At 32.2% G+C, this 26,276-nt stretch overlaps 2 protein-coding genes and 2 long non-coding RNA genes across 5 annotated transcripts; 1 reads left to right on the top strand and 3 right to left on the bottom strand.

The window, feature by feature from the left end:
• Positions 1-148: 148 nt before the first annotated feature.
• Positions 149-2,871, bottom strand: LOC136998650 (uncharacterized). Its single transcript, XR_010889239.1, has 2 exons — positions 2,453-2,871; positions 149-328 (listed from the first exon to the last, which is right to left on the bottom strand). It is a non-coding gene; the product is annotated as an uncharacterized lncRNA (long non-coding RNA).
• Positions 2,872-6,399: 3,528 nt separating this feature from the next.
• Positions 6,400-9,314, top strand: LOC105669352 (all trans-polyprenyl-diphosphate synthase PDSS2-like). Of its 2 annotated transcripts, XM_067351704.1 has the most exons (7): positions 6,400-6,522; positions 7,427-7,786; positions 7,862-7,984; positions 8,113-8,314; positions 8,408-8,674; positions 8,772-8,927; positions 8,998-9,314. In XM_067351704.1, exons 2-7 carry the CDS (start codon positions 7,452-7,454, stop codon positions 9,151-9,153), a joined length of 1,239 nt encoding a protein of 412 aa, XP_067207805.1. In that variant the 5' UTR covers positions 6,400-6,522; positions 7,427-7,451; the 3' UTR covers positions 9,154-9,314. The 2 variants fall into 2 exon arrangements, with proteins under 2 accessions (XP_067207805.1, XP_012217674.1); XM_012362251.2 differs by having other exon boundaries at positions 6,426-7,786.
• A 652-nt stretch (positions 9,315-9,966) lies between these two features.
• On the bottom strand, positions 9,967-21,491 carry LOC105669348 (uncharacterized). The gene is made up of 5 exons (XR_001100245.2): positions 20,961-21,491; positions 13,181-18,759; positions 11,805-12,992; positions 11,268-11,491; positions 9,967-10,915 (listed from the first exon to the last, which is right to left on the bottom strand). It is a non-coding gene; the product is annotated as an uncharacterized lncRNA (long non-coding RNA).
• Positions 21,492-21,657: 166 nt separating this feature from the next.
• Positions 21,658-25,947, bottom strand: LOC105669351 (uncharacterized). Its single transcript, XM_012362250.2, is given in 2 exon segments — positions 21,658-22,687; positions 22,795-25,947. Coding segments are annotated over 2 exon segments (771 nt in total). The 5' UTR covers positions 23,009-25,947; the 3' UTR covers positions 21,658-22,130.
• Positions 25,948-26,276: the final 329 nt, after the last annotated feature.

Consider the following 26,276-nt stretch of genomic DNA (forward strand, 5'->3'; position numbering starts at 1 on the left):
GTCGGGACACGTTTTAAGAAAATCGTAACTAACAAATAAGAGTAACTTGAAGCTCCGTGAAAACTAAGCTAAGATAAAGATTCCTGGAACGGAACTTAGTAAATTGTAAAAAGAGGAAACTTGAAAAGGAAATCAAGAAACCAAGTAATAAAAGGACACCTGTTTTTTATTGAAAAATCAAAACAGTTGTATAATTTCCGGATTTCTGGCTTAATCCAACTCCTCGGCAAATCCCGAACCCGTGCCCTTGAAAAGGGGCACAACAAATCTGGTGGCAACGGTGGGATCTGCCTCTCCTTCGGGGCCAGGAACCCGGAACGTCTAGAGCCTGAAACAAAAAGAAAAATTTAAGTGAGTAAAAAATATTCGGCGGACAAGTTTCAATACGGAGATTATTGAAACGAGAAAACCCCGACCAACGCAACGGTAAGCAGCCAAAGCCAAGCAGAGTAGCAGCGCAGCAGCAGACTATCCAGAGCCAAGCAGTGCCAAGCGGAGTCAGCAAAATAAGAGTCAGCCGCAGAAAGCAGCCGAGCGACCTACCTCTACAGCCTACGATCTACAGCCGGACAGCGAACCGTAGCTAAGGATGAGGCAACATGCAAGCGATTATACTATTACTACTGTAAGTCCGAACCATTATATATAAAAACGCGTGAATGTTCAAAAGCGAAAGCGACCCCGATCCCATACGAAATAAGTCGTGGCTATTAAGCGACCAAACGCGACACGCGTTTCCGCACAGCGTTAAATCCGATACGCGTTATTGAAGAAGCGACTCGCGACATGAGCGATAACGTACGCCGTACTCTACAATATACAAACTCGGATGGCGATACCGACGACGAAATACATTCAAACGTAGAGAATAAACGTGATTACACTTTTGGAGATATCGATTTAAATTTAATTCCTGTTCTTAACGATACCGTAATAGAGGTAAAACCTAAAAAAGCTAGATCGTACATCAGCAGAACACCAAGCCGCGTGTCAAATTACAGCGAGTTTGAACTAACATCGTACAACAGTAACATATTTGATCTGAACGAAATCCGTGAAAGAAATACCGAAAAAATCTCTCAAAGAAGAAAGAGCGAGGCAGACATCGCAATAGAAAACGAAATATCCGCTTTAATGAAGCAAAATGCAAAAGAAGACGAAGACGGCGGACTTTGAACGGGAACACGCTCAAAAAATAAAACCACTTAGAATTCAGCAATAGAAGAAGCATTACAAGAAATGCGCGAACAGATCGCAACGTTATTTGAGTATCTTCATGCGCATTATCACGAACAGAATCCACAACAAGAACGCGAGACCGAAATTTCATACGGTCGAACTACTGGAGACATGCGAAACAGACAGTCCACTGACGCCCGACGATACATGACATCAAAAAACATGATAAATTTAATACCTAATTTTGTGACGGTACGTCACGGACGAACTTAAAATTATTTTTAAGCGCTTGTATATGCGCGATAAAATATGTAAAACCCGAGTTCGAGAACGAACTACTCGACGTCATAATGTCAATTAAACTGCAAGGCAAAGCATTAATGAATTTCGAGATTAAAGATATCAGAACGTTTGAACAACTAAAAAACAAACTGGAAAACTTTTACTACCCTAAAAGAAATCCTACATTGATTCAAATTGAGTTTAACCATCTGAAATAACGACCAGGAGAAAATGCGGTGGAATATGGAGCACATGCAGACCATCTAGCAATGCAACTATACGAATCTCTAACAGACAGTCCAGGAAGAACACCGCAAGATAAACGCACTATACTAGATACGGTTAAACAGTTGGCACTACAAAATTTTGTGTACGGACTACGCGAGGATATACGAATAGTAATCCGCGTACAACAATTTGCAACCCTGCAGGAAGCCATCGAATGGGCTAAAGCGGAGGAAAAATTAAAAAGACCACGTGATTCCGCGTACAACGCAAATAAAAATTTTAACAATTCTCAAGCAATTCAATGTCGTAAATGCGGCAAGCAAGGACATTACGGTCGTGATTGCCGAACAAGCCGTTACGGTAATCAATTCACTTTGCCTAAACCGAATGGATCAAGATTCAATGCACTAGATAAATACTGTAATTATTGCAAAAAATCCGGGCATAATCGTACCGAATGTTGGATATTAAACGAAAAACCGGAATATACTAAAAGTAAGAAGATAAATGAAGAGTCAAACACGCGCAATACCATAAACAAAACTAATAAGCATTGTGGAACTGAGAATGACGACGAAGAAAAGAAAGCAATTAAAGCGACAGCTAAGACAGTCTCGAAAAAACTCGGCGCGCTATGGACAGGACCTTACGTAGTAATCGAGAAAAAATCAAGCGTTAACTACATTATTAAAAAGGGGCGAAAGACAATGCTGGTACATGCAAACCGCATTAAACATTTTATTGAAAATTAAATCACACTCACCTTGTTACAGAGAATCAGGATACTCTTCGTTCTCACTATCCTCCTCCGTAAGCCAATGCATTCGATTAAGAACACATGCCACTTCTGAGATGAGCAACATCGCACGTCGCCATCTCAAGTGCCCAACCCGGCGACGACAACCATTAAACCGCCGAAATTGCCGCGAAACAGCACGGTGTAAACCCACAAGGAGCTGACGACAAAGGGCCATCCTTTGCAGTATAATAAGCCGTATGATAAGCTGCTCTGAAGAGCTTTGAACAAATGCAAGAACCAATTTCTCTAATAGTTCCGCAGTAGAAAATTCTCGTCGCCTCATCACTCTTCTATCGGTCTCAGACCGCAAAACAATTACTAAATTCGCAAACTTCATTGCAACTAAATCGGATGCTGAACGAGAACTGACGCACAGTAACACTCGCGAGAATCATAAGACCCCTCCAAAGGACGAAGTGCAGAGCAAGCACATATAAAAAATTATCTTGAAACCCTACACTACTGATATATTATAATATAACACGTAGCATAAAATTTCCAGGTACACTATATAGTATACTGTATATATAGTATACTGTATATATATTATATTGTATATATAGTATAATGTAATTGTTCGTTAATGTATTTCTCGTCATCTGCGTCTATGGTTCTAAATAGAGTTTTTGCGATACTTCCTATGCCGTCAATTAATCCGCGTCGTTTGTCAGAAGGTTTTTTATAGATATTATTTATTTGTTTTATGGATTCTGTTAATTGGTTAATATTCTTTTTTATTATCAAATTCATGTTTTGGCATGGTTGTTCTGTAGTTTTATTATTAATTTCGTTGCAAATCTCATTCGTATCTTGTATATTTTCTTTTATACGTTTGAATCTAATATTTATTGCTGTAATATCTAGTTTTATTACTAGTTTCTAGTTTGTTTCAATGAGGTTTAATTCTCCTATTTGTTCGTAGTATAGCCATGGTTCTTGTGAGAAGTATTTTATCTTGATCCCCAATCAATGATAATGACTGAAATAATGAGAGTATATATCATTTCAGTTATATAAAATACAAAATAAAGATAACTATATTCAATATGTATATGTATGTATTGAATAATTAATTAACTTAGTTATTTATTTTGTATTAATTACATAAGAATAAAAATAGGGAAAGCATATAATATTTTTTCCAATTAGATATATAGTATTATATATACATTTTTCAAATAAAATATTTTATCATATCTAATTTATATCTATTAGACACCTTGTATAAGTCTATTTCGTCTCGTACGTACATCATACAGCCATACGATAGAATTTCAATTGCGAGAAAAAAGGTGAAATGACTTTATAAATTATCCGATAAAACATAAACAGACCACACGTGTAGTAAATTACTAACTAAAAGAAATACGTATTTCTTCAAATCTGCAAGCTCACGATAGATCGCCTCTGACAATATTTCTTATAATTTGCCAGCTCACGAATAAATCTTTGGCTCTCTTTTTTCTAAACTGTCAGCTGACGTTAGATCGCCTCTGACTGTATTTATTAAAAATTGTCAGCTCACGATAGATCGCCTCTGACGATATTTCTTAAAATTTACTAGCTCACGAATAAATCGTCTTTGGCTCTCTTTTTTCTAAACTGTCAGCTGACGTTAGATCGCCTCTGACTGTATTTATTAAAAATTGTCAGCTCACGGTAGACCGCCTCTGACTTTTCTAATTCTACATCGCCAACACACGTTAGATCGCCTCTGGTTTTTCTATTTCTACATCGCTAGGATACGTTAGATCGCCTCCGGCTTTTTTATTTCTACATCGGCAGGATGTTAGATCGTCTCTGGCTTTTCTATTTCTATATCGCCAGGATATGTTAGATCGCCTCTGGCTTTTCTATTTCTACATCGCCAGCACACATTAGATCGCCTCTGGCTTGTCTTATTCTTTATTGTAAAATATTTTTATTACGTCATGTGCTTTATGTATATATATATTACAAAATTTAATACGAAATTGAAGATGAAAAAAGTGTTCAGCACTTCTCGTGTTTACGGTCGGCCGTACTTTAAAAAAAAGTATGCAGCTGCATGTTGCAAATTACATATTTTTTCTTAAAAGCAACAATGTGTTTTCTTTATATCAATTGATTTGTCTCATTATTTTGTGCATAAAAGTATTAAGGTAAGATTCCCGAAAACTGAATGTTTTACAAGATATTTTGTATTTTATGTTAAAATACTGTAACTTACAAGCTTCATATCTCGAAAAATACTTAATAAAAAATAATTTTATTATAGTGTTTTGAAAAGCTCTTGACACCAGCTATTAGATTCTGGAATAAAAATAGGGTGTTTTATTTAAAAAAACAAAGTTGACCTCCATATAACCTTGACACGTATACTCTAGGTTAAACCAATGTCACCATCGGATGTCCCTTTCCAAACCCAATAACTTTTGTAGAGAATATTTTTTTATCTAACCATTTCCTGCGAAATTAACAGGGGTGGTCAGTTAAAATAGGACACCCTGTATATTAAAAATCAAATACTTATCGGGTTTTTAGCATTTACGTAGTACAAATTTTTTCACATCGTGACGACAGATCATGCTCGATTTCTGCGCGTTCGCTGCGTTTTTGTTGCCACACTGCTAGCATATTCATACAATTTAGCTCACTGGGTTCAAGTATACTGCAATAAAATTATAAATTACAAAATTATCATTACCATTACATCTTATATAAACTATATTAGATATATATGTTAAAATATAAAATATTTGTAACACTGATATAAATATATATTTGTAATACTACTCATTTATGTCACCTTTTTTCAATAAATAATTGAGGCGATCTCCTGCATGCCAAAACCACTCTTACATAACTTTCTGCACCTGATGAAGACTGCAATTTTCTACCGTAGAAATGTAATCTGAAGTAATTACAAAATTATGTTTAAATTACAATTTTTTTATACTATAATATTAAGAACTGTTGTTACAATGTAAAAATATTAATAAATATCATTAATTAAATAGCGTAAAGTATTTAATACTATTATTACGTATAATATACGATAATTTTTTTGAAAGGTAAAACTATACTGTTTTATTTTAGTTGTGACAAGAGCGTGTACTTGGCCTTTTTTTACTTTTTTTTTAAAAGGTAATTTTTTGATAAATATATAGTACGCCCGTCCTGCCTATTCTATAATCTTAACGCAGCTATTACATGATGCAAAAAATTTGCGCAACAATATCATAACGATATCGTTAAGGTTACAGAATAGGCCAGCTGAACCGGTTAACCACAAATGTCAAATCTTTTGGAATGGAAAAAAAAATAAAAAACTAAATTTTCACGAAATTAAAAATTAAAAATTAAAAATTAAAAATTAAACGTCACAAAATAAGCTAAGCAACACGTACCTCAATACAACGCCGGCTATTTGTAACATGAATATAAATTTATGATAAAAAAGAACGCATAGATTAGTTTTATGTAACAGCAAAAACTATTTGCGCAAAAATTGTTATTCAATGATGTTAGCCCACAGAGCATGCATATTCAAAAGATGTTCAGAAGACATATCCTGAAGATATCTTTGAGAGATACGATATCTTTAGAATGTCCTCTCAACATCTTTTTGATATGCATGCTGCATGAGAGTTAGTTTAGTTTGACCGATGTTAGTAGATCACAATTCTAAGCCTTCTCAGAAGCTATCCAGATAGCACAGAGATAAAAAGAAGTTTATAGAGAATTTATTTTAAAAAATACATACAGAATTAGAATGTGTATCTGTAGTATGTAATCTGTAGAATGTTATCTCTAAATACCGTTATATTTACTTTTTCTCTCCTGCCTTTGCATAAACTCAAGCAAAAAACTTCCATCCTCTTTTTCTTGTTCTTGTTTCTTACTATAAAAGCTTCTACTACCATTTCGCTCGTCAGAGTGCATATTGAAAGCAAGAAGAAATAACTTCAGTGGTGTTCGCAGTTCGAGCAGTAACATCAGTGTCAACTCATATTTTACATTCTTCTTTATTTTTAAATCTTAAAGTGATTTTAGTTAAGTAATTTTAATTTAGATGATTATTATTTATTCTAATTATTGTTAAAATAAAGAAAATTAAATGTTTTTTAAAACTCATGTGTATATTTGAATATTAATTTTGAGTTACGGACTTCCGAAAAGCTATTACCTCCGATTTGGCTGATATTCAGCCTAAATACTTATTTTATCTAGTAAATAATATTTCCAAATAAATTTTTGGCGCAAATGCCCCCTTTACCCTCCAGCTCCCCTCAAAGGTAAAACTGTTTTTGTTAATTATTTCAGAAAGTGTTCATTGTACGGAAAAAGTTGTCAAACAAAAAATGAAGCTCATAAAAAGCTCCACAAATAAGGTTCTATATTATATATTTTACCTAACTCCAATATTTTAGTCGTTTTTTTTAAAAAACTTGTAAAAGCTCCCGTAAGAGGGGCGGCGCCCACTGCATCCACGCATACACTTTACAACGCGAAGCGAGGTTCTACATGGATTTACGAATTTCTACGCAAAGCGAGATTCAGTTCAAACCCTATGTGTATAGTTTTTTGATGGTAGAGCTTCCCGCAGGGGGGCGGAACACATCTCCAAATTTTTGATAATAACGGCTAAAATATTGGAGTTAGATAAAATATGTATACGACCTTATTTGTAGAGCTTTTTATGAGCTTCATTTTTTGTTTGACAACTTTTTTCGTACAATAAATACTTTCTGAAATAATTAACGGAAACCGTTTTACCTTTGAGATGGCCTGAGGGGCGGAGGGGGCATTTGTGCCAAAAATCTATTTGAGAATATTATTTACTAGATAAAATAAGTATTTAAGTTGAAAATCAGCCAAATCGGTGGTGATAGCTTTTCGGAAGTTTATCCTGAGTTACTAATTATGTTAATAATTAAATAATATAATTTTTTCTAGATTACAGTACTTAAAAAAACAGAAAATGTCTGCAAACATAGCTGTATTCAGAATTTGGAGAGAAAGTAATCCTATGATTACATATCTATGGAAATCGCATGTGACTTTTCAAATCCAAAAAACAATTTGCGTTTCTACAAAAAACAGATATCATTTTAGTAATGTCACTCAGGCGGAAAATAAAATAACAGTAAATCAGAAAACAGACTGGAATAAAACAATATCAGAGGCAGAAAAGATTGTTGGATATCCGACGCCTTTTTTAAATTTAAGGTGGCTGTTGAGCGATGAGATTGCAAATGTTGCATTGCACTTAAGAAAGCTAGTTGGCACAACCCATCCCTTACTAAAGACAGTCAAGTAAGTCTTATGTGTGACAATGTTTTCTTATAAATAAAAATAAATAAAATTTTATTTATATTTTTTTTACAATAGGAATTTGTTTATTTATAATGGACGTAACGCATTTGGTCTTATTGTGTTATTAATCTCTAAAGCTGCTGGCCATTTAAATGCAAAACCAATAGAAGAAGATAAAGCTGCAGGTGTATTACACAGGTATAATATATATAATAATTTGAAAGAAAAAATCACATAAAAGAGCATAATATATTATATAACATAATATAATATATTGTCCTGTTATATGATATAATAGAGAGATAGAGTTTTAAATATGTTTCCAGTCAAAGAGTATTGGCCGAAGTTATACAAATGATATGCACTAGTAACTTGATACACAAAAGTTTGGTAAATATAAATACAAATGAATCTTTAGAATCATTGGAGTTGAACACTATGTCTTTTGGCAATAAAATAGCATTGTTATGTGGTATTTACTTGTTTGGCAATAGCTGTATTGAATTGGCGGCTCTTAGAAAGCAGGATGTAAGTATAGACATTTTATTTATGAAAGTAATGGGAGAAAGAACCTAGCTTTTTTTATTTTTCAAAATTCATGGAAGATGTATTACTTTTCAGCTTGTATTCTTGATATCAAGTGCAGTAAGAGATTTATGTCAAGCAGAATTTGTAGCACGCAGAGACAGTCAAAATTTTCCCATACCGTCAATACCACCTAAAGATTCTACAGGCTACGCACTGAAAGAATGGACGCTCTTAAATGTTTATGGTGGTGGATCATTACTCGGTAAAAGTTGTCAAGATACATTAAAGCTAGCAGGACATAATGAGGAAATACAGGAGAATGGTTACAAATTTGGCAAGCATCTAGCTTTAGCTTGGCAGGTAGTGTATTTAAAATTAATGCATTAAGTTTATACATGTTTGTAATAATTTTGTAAAATTGATAATTTAAAAATCTAATGTAAGAACATTTTTACAGGCTTCCTTAGACTTAGGTTTATGCCTTAGCAATGATAAAGAAATCATATATAATTTATGTGCTGCGCCAATTATGTTCCATGTTGAACATGATCCATCGATTTTGATCGAACTTGATAAAGGTTTAGAATCAGTTGAAAAAATTGATTATTTAAAGGTATAAAGCTATACACACTAACATTCATATATAATTTCTATAAATCTATAAATAATGTTTATGTATATAGTTGCTTGACATCGTCACAGCTGGTCCAGGCATTGGATTAACCAAAGAGCTTGTGAAGGAACATTCGCAAAAAGCGTTGGAAATCTTGAATGTTTTTAAAGAAAGTGATGCTAAAACAGCATTATCTAATATTATTGTTGCCATAGGAGATTTTTAACAAAAAAAACTCTTTTATTCTCTAATCTATTGCTCAATAAGCAATTTTATTAAATTATACTTTATTTGTATATACTAAGAAAAAGTATATAAGATATTAATATATAAATATAAATTATTATTATATATTTTTATATGCAAATTAAATATTATATATAAGAATGTTACGCTTTATATATATATATATATATATATATATATATATATATATACATATACGGGACCCGTCCGTATGGGGCTACAAAATCTCAGCAATTAATTTCCCGATTTTAATCGTTCAACTGCTTAACACTATCGATAAGATCGCAGAATCCATAAAAACAGTGAATATCGAGACGACTGGTTTGGATGATGATTTATTTCTTCCTGGAAGTTTGTGACTTACCAAAATGATAATTTTGACTGGAAAGTTGCTCATATCCGTTGACATTTGAGTTTCTGCAAAAGCCTGTCACTGTACTGAAGTGTTTCTAATAACATTTTAAAACAGCAATAAATATTACTACAAATAATAAAAAATAATACAAAAAAATTATTAATAACAGAATTTTTTATTTTTTTCATAAAAGATATATTACAGTGGACATAGGTTTTTTTATAATACTTATGATTACATGACAACTGTAATTATCGTATATTACATATTACATGACTAGAACAATAAAATATTTTAATAGTACTATTCAATTAATATTAAATTTTAATTTTATTGAAATTTATTCGGTTACATGCAAAATTATCATATTACTATTTTAGAAACATTGAAATACTGATATTTGTTTTAATATTGGAAAAAATATTTGCGGCGCATTCAAAATGGTTGACAACATAAGGGGATGCAATATGTATATGTAGAAAGTAAAAATTACAAAACACATTTAAAAGCGTTTATTATATGTATATATACAGGGTAATTCATTTGAATAATAACAGGCAAATGTTTGCCTGTATATGAGAAATAATGTACATACATATGTCGCTCATTTGCTGCAACAATAACATAATTTAAAATGTTGTTTAATAACAGGTATAGGAAGGTATAAAAAAAACGGTCCTTACTTGTACTGGGATCTGTACTTTACTAGGACAATATTATATTACTGTTATCCTACACTATAATATGTTATTATACCAATATGACAAATGATGTTCTTATCAAATTATTTATTATGTACGATTGAAAACATTTAAACTCGTTTTCTGGAAAATCGTGATTTTTCAGTTATGTCACTGTTGCAGCAAATGAGCAATGAGTAGTAAGTAAAATTATTAGATATGTACTTGTACATAAATACTCTAATTGGTATAAATATTTGTAACATAATGACGTGTAAATAGTACGCTATTTGTTTCTAATACGTTCTTTTCTTTTTAGAAAATATTCTTGTAATGAATAGATGTCATTTATGTAATTTTGATGATAACAAATTGTCTTGGTATTAAAATCTATGATGTAATAATTTTCCTATTTTAAATAATAAATCAACACTTCTTCTAAGTTATATAAGCTTACATTCATTAAGAAAATTGATAAAACAATCCATTTTTTTATGGTACGCCAAAATATTGTATATACTACCTACATATATCTGCATGGTAATTAACTTTAGCTATTTAATTAATTATATTTTTATAAAGTTTAATGTATATTATAATTTCTCGTGTACATTAGGAGTGTTAGCTTCTCGTGAGACACTTTCAGTTGTGTGTTGTTACCAAATACATTGTTTTGTTTGAAGTGCGATTGGACGTAAACTTGCAAGCTGTAACAAAATGCAACGTATTCTCAAATTGACAAAAAATGGATTAATTTTTGCTTTTATACATTTAATTATAAAAGTCATATAACAAAAATGGTAAAAGAATTTTTGATTAATGTAATATAATGTAATATAAGTATGCACATTGTCAACAAATTTGGTAAATTTACACAATAAAGATGTAACAATTACATGACAAATAATATATTAAGTAAATAGTATAAAATTTATGAAATTATGCAAATTTGCAATATATATTTACTAAATTTATTTATCATGTAATTTTTACATCCAGTTTTGTAAAGTTATCGATTTTTTTTGCAGTGTAGAACGCCGCCTTTAATTATGGTATTACCGTATTATGACTGCATAATTGGGCATCAATCATACTGTTACTTTTAATTGTACATTCCCATGATATTTCTGTTCTTTCTTATTTGTACGTTTCGTAAACATACGGATTAGTTCTCTGCGAAAAGTTTGTCTAGTTGCGCAGTAGAGAACGAAATTTATACTGTAATGTGCTGTGTCTAATAAGTCGAATATCGCATCCATATATGGTGCCATGCTATTCGGCATCTGCAAAAATTATTATTGTTATTTTTGTTATATATAACTATTGATAATAATGTGTCGTATTTTACGGCATTTATTTTCTTACGTAGATATTTAATATAAAAAATTATTATACAATTTTATTCATAATGTAAAAATTAAACAGTATAAATTATTTTGAAAAATTTAAATTTTAAGAGAAAAATTAATTAATATTTTATGTCATATTTATTACATGCATTACATATTGTACATTACAAATACAGAATGCATTTATGAAGTAATTAAACTATATATTATGGTCGATATTATTTTAATATGAATTAATGATACGTACGTAACTAGAATGGTGGAGAGTATAATATATAGGTAATTTCAAAAATTAGAAATATGGTCGAAACGAGAATAAGCATTTTTGTGATCCTATGCAGAAGCATTTTATCATTAGAAATCTGAATTCTCTCATTAGAAGAATCGGAAGCTGTAATCAAGGTTTTGCGAACACGATTTTGCTGGTAAATGTGGTATCCTATCAGAGTATTGCAGATTACTATCACACGACAGCAGGTAAGATAAATATTATAATAGAATCTATAATGCGCCTTGTGTTTCTAAATCCATACTGTATGTCAAATTTCATATATTTGTACACTTTATACATATTTCTGTTTCTTTTATATAATTCATAGAGCATGTAATAATAATAAATAAGTAGAATGCTGCGCAAAATCGCTAGTCCCATCAGCGTGATTACTACGATTTTTGCTCGTTTGACAGTGCACCAGGATCGACGTAGAAGCGGATATTTTGTCACTATGAATCTCTCGATGGTAAAGGCTACTATAAGCCACACACTCAAAAACTCGGAAAAGAAGAGCAAAAAGTGCACGAAAAAAATTAAGCAATACATATAATTTCTTATTAGGTTAATTATATCCATTATGTGGAGCCATTTAATGAGTGATATCATCGAATAGACGATGTCGCTCGTTGCTAACACGCTCAAGTAGATGTTGGACGAGAAAGAACGCATCTTTTTACGAAAGAGCACAATAGCGGACAAACAGTTTCCTAAAAGACCGAGAATAATAAAAATCGGCAGACAGTATTTTTTGATATTTGAATTGGCGTTCGAACTATTTACAATTATATGGTACAGCTTAAGAATAAAATAAAATTTATTTATGACGTCAGTGATGGGAAAATTTCTGCCTACAATATTTTCGTTACATAAATCTTGAAATTTCTCAATTCTACTTGTATTCACAAGTGGATAATTCATCATGATCTTTGGACTTATGCTGATATACACGTGGATAAGATATTCAGCCAAGCTACGTAAACTTTCGCCAAGATCTTTTTCGTTGTTACAAACACGCAATCGTAGTTCGTGTTTAGATATGTTGAAATAATCTTTGCCGTGATTATTTTGATAAAGCATCCTTGCATATGATTATGGATTATTCGCAACAGTTGCTTATGAGATGAAGAGCAAAAAGCGATATAATCAAGTTGCGTCACGCCTCTGAAAAAGCGTTATAACATTATTATATATTATTAAATATATATTATTCATTGATACTTTGCATATAAATTTTATTTATCGGTATATTTATTGAAATAATTTTTTTTATTATAAAAAAAATAAAATATATAAAATATACAGCATTTTAAACATTTAAAATAAAATGTCTCACGCACTATCTCACTTACCTGAGAGTTGTAATTAATATTCTGAAGTCGACGAATACGGGGGTTACAAATTCTCAACAATTCTCCAATTTCAATCGTTCAACTGCTGAACACTAACGATTGCAAAAGACTGAATGTCGAGACGACTCGGATGACGATAATATATCTTCCTGGAAGTTTGTGGTTTTCCAAAATGATTAATATTTTGATAGTAAGGTTGCTCATATCAGTTGACATGTGAATTTTTGCAGGAGTCTGTTGCTCTACTGTAGTACTTATAGTAACATGACTGACCTGGAAGGCAATATTTATTTTTTTCCTGGAAATATGTGCTCTATCAAAATTATTAACATTTTGACTATAATGCTGCCCATATCCGTCGAGAGATGAGTTTTCGAGGAAACTTGTCGCTCTACGAAAGTATTAGTAATATCATTAAAAGAAGCAGTAAATATTATTAAAATAATACATAAAATTTATTAAGAACGTTACTTTTTATTATTTTTATGTAAGATATTATATTGAATATAGTTTTTTATTAGCGGAATAATTGTGATTACATGGTAATTCTAGTTATTGTATATTGCGTATAAATGATTTGAACAATAAAATATTTTATTTTGTATTGTTTAATTAATATTATATTTTTAGTTTTATTTAGATTTAGACACTTGTATGCAAAGTTGTCGTGTTACTATTTTAGGAAAATTTTGATTCTAGTATTTGTTTTAACATTGGAACCATATTACGGCCTATATTACTGGGTTGATGGTTGCTCTTTTGTTTTGACAACTATTTTCGATACCAGATACGAATTCAATTTATGTCACTAATTTAATTATATCGGTCAAAAATGTTCACAATATGAAAGGAAGCAGTATGTGCATGTAACAAATAAAAATTACAAGGCATGTTTAAAAGCGTTTATTACATAGGATCAGGGCCGCGTTTGTAAAATTTGCGCCCAGGGGCTTGTGATCTTCGAGCGCCTCGATTTAGCCTCCCTCCCCCAATCAGTAAACAGTGAATAATTAACATTTTAAATACTAATATAATTCTACCGAAACACACTTAAGAAGAAGATAATTAAAAATGGAACATTTTTTTATGAATATATAGAAGCTGCGGCGCACCTGACGCTTCGGCGCCCAGAGGCTCAAGCCCCAAAAGCTCATAGGTAAACGCGCTACTGCACAGGATAAAATAACAAGCACATGCGTAGTAATTAAAATGATGGAACATGTACATGTATATCAATATACTGGCTGCCACAGATTTGTGATATAATAGCATATAAATAAAACATAACACATTTTTAGAACGTCCTTTTTCTTTTTGGAAAATATTCTTGTAATGAAAGACGTGTCAGTTACATTGATGATAATAAATTGACTTTGAATTACAATCTACCATGTGACAATTCACCTATTTCAAATAGTTAAATGCACACTTCTCCTAAGTTATATAAGTTTACTTTAAGTATAGAAATAATATACATAAAACTTTTGATTTCTTTATGGTGCGCTTAAATATTGTACATACTACTTATACATATATATGTGCATCATAGAATTTTTTTTCGTTATTTTTAACTTACTTTTAATACGATATACTCGTAATGCAATAATAACCCAGTAAACATTCGATATCCTATGTATATACATAAAATATACATAATGTGAAAAAATGTACTGTATATACTATGTACATACATATGATATACATACGCTGATGTAGATACATTTGTGGATATACATAAGATATCTTATAGATATACATAGAATGTATATTCGAACGAGATCGCTGCCTGTATATACATAGAATATACCTCGTGTACATTTCATGTATATGCATCAAACGTATATACATACGATATACGCTGAGGTAGATACATGTATGGATATAAATACGTAAGATATCGTATGGATATACATATAATGTATATTCGAACGAGATCGCTGTCTGTATATACATAGAATATACCTCGTGTACATTCCATGTATATACATGTAATCAAGGTTGGGAAAGTTACTTTGTAAAAGTAACTCGTTACCGTTATCGTTCTTTTTTCTAAAAACTAATTCGTTATCGTTACTCGTTACCAATTTTAAAAAGGAACTCGTTACCATTGCCGTTACTCAAAAAGTAATGAATCGTTACAATTTCCGTTACTTTTTTTTATATATAATACAAATTTTATGCACAATTTTTCTAATACAAGATTAAATTAAATAATTCAAATTTACAGTAAACATTAAAAATTTTTAAATATTAAAATAATAATACACGCTTATTTTTGAGCCTTAGCCTGTTCTAAGTGCTATTTATTAATATATCTTACATATAATTGTCATTCGAACGTTTCGGCACCTTTTTTTGGGCCTTCTTCAGCGCTATAATTTACACGTTAACACGTTACATTTTAATTACTTATAACAGACACCAAAATGCATTAAAAAAATTAGTCCAAACATTAAAGACAAGAATATTAAGATTAGAAATAAAAGATAATTATTTAAAATTAGAAAAATACAAAAAAGAAATTTGCAAAATACTCAGAGCTTTATACAACAGATTACCAACAAATATTATAAATCAATTTATGTATTTCCAAGAAAAAAGAAGGCAAAAAATTTGGAAATGCATAAATGAACAACACGATAAAAAATTAAAATGGTTCATTTCACAACGGCATTCTGCAATAAAGTTAAACATAAAACCTATAATAATTAATAATAAGAACAATGGTAATAACGTAGAACAAATCATATCACCTATGAACTTCAACATAGATAATAGCAAAAATTTACACAAAGTACAAGATAAATGGTTTATAAATCTGACAGAAACACAAATACCTACAGAAGTACAATATTTATTACAATTAGGAGAACGGTTCAATCTTCCTAATTACGATAAAAAACGAAATACCATTGAACTCATCAAAAATATAGAAAGAAATATAGAAAGAGAAGACGAAGAATTGCAGAGTGTGGTGAGAAATGAGACCATAGAAACAATAAATAATATGTGAAACAATAACACAAAAATAAATCACAATAAAAAGTTAATTATTAAATATAAAAAACAAACACAAGAATTTATCGAAAAACACCCTAATATAATATTTACAAGAGCGGACAAGGGGAACACCACGGTGGCAATGGACAAATCTAAATATATAGCAGATATGGAAAAAATATTAGAGGATAAAAACACATACAACACAGTACAGAAAGATCCAACAAATAAATTAACGGTAAATTTAAGAAACATGCTAACACGATGAAAAATAATATCGCTATTAATATAAAGTGTAATAATTTTAATAATATATAATAAAAGTAATAATTTTGATAATAAGATATTTTAAATAAGAAAAATTTTTAATAAGTTGTAAACCAGCTTTCTTAAAAATTTTTAGATGTAAATATAAATTAAAAAGTTTTCTTATTGTTAGTTTTTCTATAAATTCGTAGATATATAGAGTAAATTTAAAAAATGTAACAATAAAAATAACTTAAATTCGTTACTCGTTACCGAAAAATGTAACAAAGTTACTTTTTTCGTTACAAAAAAAATTTGTAACGCCGTTACTGTTACAGTTACCGAAAAAAAGTAATTGTAACGGTAACCGCGTTACAAGTAACGCGTTACTTCTCAACCCTGCATGTAACATACATACCCATACAGCACAAAATATCCTACATATCCTTAGGACATCTTGATGTCTTCAGAACATCTTTGGGACACCGAAATATCCTCGATGTCCTGAGGATATCCTGAGAATGTTTTGTGCTGTATGGGTATATACGATATACGCTGATGTAGGTACATTTATGGATATACATAGAATGTATATTTGAACGAGATCGCTGCCTGTACATACATAGAATATACCTCGTGTACATTCCATGTGTATATAATACATGTAACGTACATACATACGATATACGTTGATGTAGGTACATTTATGGATATACATAGGATATCGTATGGATATACATAGAATCAGTCATTAGTTCGTTCGCTTGCCGCTATGTAACGCATTATGCGCTATCTATCTCGTATTTAAGTTTTAATCATGAAAACTATATATATATATATAAAACTTGCAAAAGGCGGATAATAATATTGAAGTCTTCAATTTGAAGATGTAATAACTTTTTCTATTAGTTTAATATCTGAATCCCAACACAGGGAATTTAGATAAACTAATTGTTCAAAATTGGGTAGATAAATATCCGAATAAATGAAAATTGTTTATTATTAAAAAACGTACTGTATATACTATGTACATACATAGAATGTACCTCATGTACATGCCACGAATGTGTATTGCACATCCTCGGAATGTATCCTATGTACATACTGCGAACGTGCACTGCACATCCTCGGAATATACCCCATGTATATACCAAAAATGTACACTGCATCTTTGGAATATACCTATATATGTACTATGGACATCCTATGTACATACATGTGGTAATACATTTCCATACATAGGATATGCGCTTTATATACTTTTCACATTCTTTGTATATACATAGAATATACAAGATACAAATATGTATATACATAGGACGTGCATAGAATGTCCTAATGTTTATTGGGAAGTTCAGCTATCTTATTCAGCTATTTGCAGTTAATTATATTTTTATGAAGTTAAATGTATTAGGTACCGCGGAAAGTTCGTGTCGTTTTTCTAAGAGATGTCGTTCATCGGAAAAAACGACATGAACTTTCCGCGGTACCTAATATATTATAATCTCTCGTGTATGTCAGGAATGTTAGCTTCTCTTGAGAAACTTCCAATCCTGCGTTGTTGACAAATACATTGTTTTGCTCAAAGTGCGATTGGACGTAAATTTGCAAGCTGTAACAAAATGCAAAGTATTTTCAAATTAACAAAAAATTGACTTGACCTTTTTCACTTTATTCTGTTGTGGGTTTAGAAAACCACAACCAATTTTTAATTAATAAAATAGTATAAAAATATATATTGTATAATATCATATAAAAACGCTGACGATTCAGTGCATTTCCGGCTCGTACGAGACACCGGAGAATCGTGCAGCGTAAATCGAAATCTAATTCGTTCTAACACAAGAACGCTGACAAACTACCAAGAATCCGTCAGCACGTTCGATCAAAAGATCTTCAAAACTGCAATCAATTGCAGTTTCACGATTATAAAATCGCCGTCGTGAGACCACGAAGACGGGTCGAAAATTAACAACCAAACGGGACGGACGTATGTCCGTCGGGACACGTTTCAAGAAGATCGCGAATCGTAACTAACAAATAAGAGTAACTTGAGGCTCCGTGATAACTAAGCTAAGATAAAGATTCCTGAAACGGAACTTAGTAAATTGTAAAAAATGGTAACTTAAAAAGAAAATCAAGAAACCAAGTAATAAAAGGACACCTGTTTTTTATTGAAAAATAAAAACAGTTTTATAATTTCCGGATTTTTGGCCTAATCCAACTTCTCGGCAAATCTCGAACCCGTGCCCTTAAAAAAGGGCACAACAAACCTGGTGGCAGCTGTGGGATCTGTCTCTCCTTCGGGACCAGGAACGCGGAACGTCCAGAACCTGAAACAAAAAGAAAAATTTAAGTGAGTGAAAAATAGTCAGTGGACAAGTTTCAATACGGAGATTATTGAAGCGAGAAGACCCCGACCAACGCAACAGTAAGCAGCCGAAAAAGTGAGTAAAAAATTAGTTGGCGGACAAGTTTCAATACGGAGATTATTGAAACGAGAAGACCCCGACTAACGCAACAGTAAGCAGCCGAAGCCAAGCAGAGTAGCAGCACAGCAGCAGACTATCCAGAGCCAAGCAGTGCCAAGCGGAGTCAGCAAAATAGGAGTCAGCAGAAAGCAGCCAAGCGACCTACCTCTACAGCCTACGATCTACAGCCGGACAGCGAATCGCAGCTAAGGACGAGGCAACATGCGAGCGATTATACTACTACTACTGTAAGTCCAAATCGTTATATATAAAAACGCGTGATTGTTCAAAAGCGAAAGCGACCTCGGTCCTATACAAAATAAGTCGTGGCTATTAAGCGACCAAGCGCGACACGCGATCCGCACAGCGTTAAACCCGATACGCGTTATGGAAGAAGCGACTCGTGACGTAAGTGATAACGTACGCCGTACTCTACAATATATAAACTCGGATAGCGATAACGACGACGAAATACATTCAAACGTAGAGAATAAACGTGATTACACTTTCGGAGATATCGATTCAAGTTTAATTCCCGTTCTTAACGATACCGTAATAGAGGTAAAACCTAAAAAGGTAGACCGTACATCAGCAGAACACCAAGCCGCGTGTCAGATTACAGCGAGTTTGAACTAACATCGTACAACAGTAACATATTTGATCCGGACGAAATCCGTGAAAGAAATACCGAAAAAATGTCTCAAGGAGAAAGAGCAAGGCAGACATCGCAATAGAAAACGAAATATCCGCCTTAATGGAGCAAAATGCAAAAGAAGACGAAGACGGCGGACTTTGAACGGGAACACGCCCAAAAAGTAAAACTACTCAGAATTCAGCAATAGAAGAAGCATTACAAGAAATGCGCGAACGGATCGCGACGTTATTTGAGTATCTTCATGCGCATCATCACGAACAGAATCCGCGACAAGAACGCGAGGCCGAAATCTCATACGGTCGAACTACTGAAGACATACGAAATAGACAGTTCACTGACGCCCAACGATACATGACATCAAGAAACGCGATAAATTTAATACCTATTTTTGATGGTACGTCATGGACGAACTTGAAATCATTTTTAAGTGCTTGTACATGCGTGATAAAATATGTAAAACCCGAGTTCGAAAACCAACTATTTGACGTCATAATGTCGACTAAACTGCAAGGCAAAGCATTAATGCATTTCGAGATTAAAGATATCAGAACGTTTGAACAACTAAAAGACGAACTGGAAAACTTTTACTACCCTAAAAGAAATCCTACATCGATTCAAATTGAGTTTACCCATCTAAAACAACGACCAGGAGAAAGTGCGGTAGAATATGGAGCACGTGCAGACGATCTAGCAATGCAACTATACGAATCTCTAACAGACAGTCCAGGAAAGACATCGCAAGATAAACGCACTATACTAGATACGGTTGGCGCTACAAAATTTTGTGTACTGACTACGCGAGGATATACGAATAGTAATCCGCGCACAACGATTTGCAATTCTGCAGAAAGCCAACGAAGAGGCTAAAGCGAAAGAAAAATTAAAAAGACCATGTGATTCCGCGTACAACGCGAATAAACATTTTAACAATTCTAAAGCAATTCAATGCCATAAATGCGGCAAGCAAGGACATTACGGTCGCGATTGCCGAACAAGCCGTTACGGTAATCAATTCACTTTGCCTAAACCGAGTGGATCAAGATTCAATGCATCTCGATAAATACTGTAATTATTGCAAAAAATCCGGGCATAACCGTACCAAATGTTGGATATTAAACGGAAAACCAGAATATACTAAAAATAAGAAGATAAATGAAGAGTCAAACACGCGCAATACCATAACCAAAACTAATAAGCATCGCGGAACTAAGAACGACGACGAAGAAAAGAAAGCAATTAAAGCGACAGCTAAGACAGTCTCGAAAAAACTCGACGCGCTATGGACAGGACCTTACGTAGTAATCGAGAAAAAATCAAGCGTTAACTACATTATTAAAAAGGGGCGAAAAACAATGCTGGTTTATGCAAACCACATTAAATATTTTATTGAAAATTAAATCACACTCACCTTGTTACGGAGAATCAGGATACTCCTCGTTCTCACTATCCTCCTCCGTAAGCCAATGCATTCGATGAAGAACACATGTCATTTCTGAGATGAGCAACATCGCACGTCGCCATCTCAAGTGCCCAACTCGGCGACGACGATCGTTGAACCGCCGAAATTGCCGCGAAACAGCACGGTGCAAACCCACAAGGAGCTGACGACAAAGGGCCATCCTTTGTCGCCGTATAATAAGTCGCTCTGAAGAGTTTTGAACAAATGTGAGAACCAATTCCTCTAATAGTTCCGCAGTAGAAAATTCTCGTCGCCTCATCATTCTTCCATCGGTCTCAGGCCGCAAAACAATTATTAAATTCGCAAACTCTATTGCAACTAAATCGGATGCTAAACGAGAACTGACGCACAGCAGCATTCGAGAGAATTATAAAACCCCTCCAAAGGACGAAGTGCAGAGCAAGTACATATAAAGAATTATCTTGAAACCCTACACTACTGATATAATATAACACGTAGCATAAAACTTCCAGGTACACTATCTCGCGTGGAAATATTAATACGATCCCGATAAGGAACTGATCAGGCAAGGCCTCACTTACAAGGGAACGTTCACAAGTGTCTCCCCCCCGATTTGATTCTCCTTGAAATATGTTGTAAAACATACAATTTGAGGAGACACGTATTTTTTTATACGGCCCTATCTTAAATTTAAGGGGTGAAACATCCCTTTGAAAAAAAACGGTTTTTTTCTTTGTGTGTAACTATCGCCAAAACCGTAGGAGATATAAAAAAATGTTTCAAATAGAAGTTGTAGGGCTTGTAATGGGCTATATAACTGTGTAGTTGGATTTTCAAAAAATGTTATTTTTTTTAATTTACCCCCGCCCCTTGTTATTATTTTTTCGAATTTCAAAATTTTTGTAATGACAAAAGTTGTAGCATTTTTTACGCTGAATTCAACCATATATGATTTTATTATGTTCCAAAATCGCATCTTTCAAAAATGAGTCATCAAGTATCACATTATATGTGTCGCGCTGCATGACGCATCGTTTATATCGCACTTGTGTTGTGCAATAGTCGCAAAATAAATATAAAAATGAAATACAATATGTTATCACATATTTGAGGAAAAAAAGTTTACTAAAATTGTTATTAAAGCTATATATATTAAATTTAGTCACACCCGTTATAGATGTTACAATAATGATACTCTATAAAAAAATGTTTTAAACATAATGATTTTCCGCACCAAGAACATTGTATTACAGCTATATCATTGCAATCTTCAATGTCACATGTGCTTGATGTTTGTTCAAAACTAAATTCTACTGGATTTTTAAATGTTTCTGGTCTTTCATTCGTATATCCACTTTTAAATCATGAATATTTAAATAAATTTTGATATCAAGGAGATGATAACTGATTGTGTATTAAAGATTGCAATTTTATAATATTATTTCGCTGATGTAAATTTATATCATAATTCAATAATAGAACAGTATCCGAAAATCTTCTTGCAAAGTTTTTCCAGATTCTAAACCCGTAAACATCCAACGGCTGTATTTTTCCTGTAGTTCCTTTCGGTATTACCATAGTAGTAACTTGTTTTTCCATTGGTGTTAAATCAGTAACAATTGCTGGACATTGCCCGCTCCATGAATCCATAAGAAGAACACTATCGCGGCCTACATTTGGAAAATAAGCTTCTTCCAACCATTTTTTAAAATGATCTATAAAATAGAAAGAAAAGTGTGAATAATAATTATAATTATAATAATATTTTTATATAAGATTAAAATATATTATAAGATATAAAAAGCTAAAATTTATCTCATACCTGATGTCATTTTACCGGATTTCGAAGCAGTTACAATAACATTTGATGCTCTGAATAAATTTTCTTGTACTCTAGACCCAAAAGTACCACTATGTTCTTGTAATACGATAAACAAAGGTGACAGTAATTTTCCATCACAAGAAATTGTTGGTTGAATAGTGTACGAATGTGTAGTTGATGATACTGACTGCACCACACGGTCTATTGTCTTCATTCCTTGGTCAGATAGTGATCTTCCAGAGTGGATTTCTAATTAAAATCCACTTTGATCTATATTATATACATTTTCCAATCCAAATCGTTCAATGAGAGGTTTTACTACGGTTACAAAATTTTCGGCTTCTCTTTGTATATTATGAGAATCTTCTAACGTTTTTCTTGTAATAAATTTTGTTATTTTTCTGGACACAATTCGATGAGACTTTTTAAATCGTAATAGCCAACTAGGAGATGCTTGAAATACAGGATCTAAATCTCCTATTTCTCTTTGAGCTTCCAAGGCCCATCTTTTTATATCAACATCATGAATTATTAGTCCTGTCTGCACAGCTACATTAAATTTATCATGAGTAGCTTTGGAAATATGAGATAATTTTTCAAGACGATTTCCACCGTGTTCTAACTGTTCTTCCCATCGCCTCAATTGACGTACAGATGAAATTCTTCTAAATGTGTGTTGTACTGACTTGAAAGGACGATTTTCTTTGTCCGACTGCCGCCAATATTCAACAGCTCGCCTTTTGTAAGAAACATCAAAATTGTCGTCATCATGGCATTGCCAATTGTGAGAATTTGAATTATCTTTATTCTATGCTTCCTCATTTTCTTCAATAATTTCAAAAGTATGCAATTTATCAGGTTCTTCATAATCAAGCGATGTTTCTTCTGTCACTTCTAATCCGTTAAATTGATGAATATTCTCCAATATTAACTTCTGAATATTTTCTTTTAATTCTATTTCGGCTTTATTTACTGGCGTTTCCATAAGATACATAGTAGTTATTGATGTTAGTAAAAGTCTAGCAACGTTGAGTGGATTGATAATCATTTTAATTGATAATTCTTTTCCCGAAAATTAAATTTAAGAAAAGAAAAACAGTTGCAGATACGATTTCACCAAGTTCGTTTCACAGACTATGAATGTAGGCCTCTTGTACGCATTTATAGCTTCCATTCACACTTGTTTATTATTAACTTATGATTACATAATCTAATCTTTCGTGTAAAATCACGTCTCTCAAACGTGATGTTTTCAAATTAATAATATATTTATACTCGTTTTTCTTAATTTATGATTAAATAATATTCACATTTTATATACACATGTATAGCTAACTTGCATATAACAACGCGCTGCGCACGAAATGCAGTGATTATCTATAAGAATGTAATATGGAAGGGATGTTTTAGCAACAATTTTAGTAAATTTTTCTTCCTCAAATATGTGATAACATATTGTATGTCATTTTTATATTCATTTTGCGACTATTGCACAACACAAGTGCGATATAAACGATGCGTCATGCAGCGCGACACATATAATGTGATACTTGATGACTCATTTTTGAAAGATGCGATTTTGGAACATAATAAAATCATATATGGTTGAATTCAGCGTAAAAAATGCTACAACTTTTGTCATTACAAAAATTTTGAAATTCGAAAAAATAATAACAAGGGGTAGGGGTAAATTAAAAAAAATAACATTTTTTGAAAATCCAACTACACAGTTATATAGCCCATTACAAGCCCTACAACTTCTATTTGAAACATTTTTTTATATCTCCTACGGTTTTGGCGATAGTTACACACAAAGAAAAAAACCGTTTTTTTTCAAAGGGGTGTTTCACCCCTTAAATTTGAGATAGGGCAGCTATAAAAAAATACGTGTCTCCTCAAATTGTATGTTTTACAACATATTTCAAAGAGAATCAAATCGGGGGGGGACACTTGTGAACGTTCCCTTGTTAGTAGTGTCATTTTCTGAACTTTGCCAGAGATTCTTTTCCTGACTTAGTAGTGTCGTTTTTTGAACTTGGCCGGAGACACTACCGCGTCTCCTGATATAAAATGTGAATATTATTTAATCATAAATTAAGAAAAACGAATATAAATATATTATTAATTTGAAAACATCACGTTTGAGAGACGTGATTTTACACGAAAGATTAGATTATGTAATCATAAGTTAATAATAAACAAGTGTGAATGGAAGCTATAAATGCGTACAAAAGGCCTACGTTCATAGTCTGTGAAACGAACTTGGTGAAATCGTATCTGCAACTGTTTTTCTTTTCTTAAATTTAATTTTCGGGAAAAGAATTATCAATTAAAATGATTATTAATCCACTCAACGTTGCTAGACTTTTACTAACATTAATAACTACTATGTATCTTATGGAAACGCCAGTAAATAAAGCCAAAATAGAATTAAAAGAAAATATTCAGAAGTTAATATTGGAGAATATTCATCAATTCAACGGATTAGAAGTGACAGAAGAAACATCACTTGATTATGAAGAACCTGATAAATTGCATACTTTTGAAATTATTGAAGAAAATGAGGAAGTATGGAATGAAGATAATTCAAATTTTCACAATTGGCAATGCCATGATGACGACAATTTTGATGTTTCTTACAAAAGGCGAGCTGTTGAATATTGGCGGCAGTCGGACAAAGAAAATCGTTCTTTCAAGTCAGTACAACACACATTTAAAAGAATTTCATCTGTACGTCAATTGAGGCGATGGGAAGAACAGTTAGAGCACGGTGGAAATCGTCTTGAAAAATTATCTCATATTTCCAAAGCTACTTATGATAAATTTAATGTAGCTGTGCAGACAGGACTAATAGATTTTCGGATACTGTTCTATTATTGAATTATGATATAAATTTACATCAGCGAAATAATATTATAAAATTGCAATCTTTTAATACACAATCAGTTATCATTTTCTCGATATCAAAATTTATTTAAATATTCATGGTTTAAAAGTAGATATACGAATGAAAGACCAGAAACATTTAAAAATCCAGTAGAATTTAGTTTTGAACAAACATCAAGCACATGTGACATTGAAGATTGCAATGATATAGCTGTAATACAATGTTCTTGGTGCGGAAAATCATTATGTTTAAAACATTTTTTTATAGAGTATCATTATTGTAACATCTATAACGGGTGTGACTAAATTTAATATATATAGCTTTAATAACAATTTTAGTAAACTTTTCTTCCTCAAATATGTGATAACATATTGTATGTCATTTTTATATTTATTTTGCGACTATTGCACAACACAAGTGCGGTATAAACGATGCGTCATGCAGCGCGACACATATAATGTGATACTCGATGACTCATTTTTGAAAGATGCGATTTTGGAACATAATAAAATCATATATGGTTGAATTCAGCGTAAAAAATGCTACAACTTTTGTCATTACAAAAATTTTGAAATTTGAAAAAATAACAAGAGGT

This window comes from Linepithema humile, chromosome 3 (genome assembly GCF_040581485.1).
Source record: "Linepithema humile isolate Giens D197 chromosome 3, Lhum_UNIL_v1.0, whole genome shotgun sequence".
Classification (NCBI taxonomy): Eukaryota; Metazoa; Arthropoda; class Insecta; order Hymenoptera; family Formicidae; genus Linepithema; species Linepithema humile.

Excerpts from the sequence above, each read along its gene's own strand:
- LOC105669352 (XM_067351704.1), top strand. The coding sequence starts at position 7,452 with ATGTCTGCAAACATAGCTGTATTCAGAATTTGGAGAGAAAGTAATCCT. Across the intron at positions 7,985-8,112 it reads GCTGCAGGTGTATTACACAG|TCAAAGAGTATTGGCCGAAG; the intron begins GTATAATATATA and ends ATATGTTTCCAG. Across the intron at positions 8,675-8,771 it reads ATCTAGCTTTAGCTTGGCAG|GCTTCCTTAGACTTAGGTTT; the intron begins GTAGTGTATTTA and ends ACATTTTTACAG.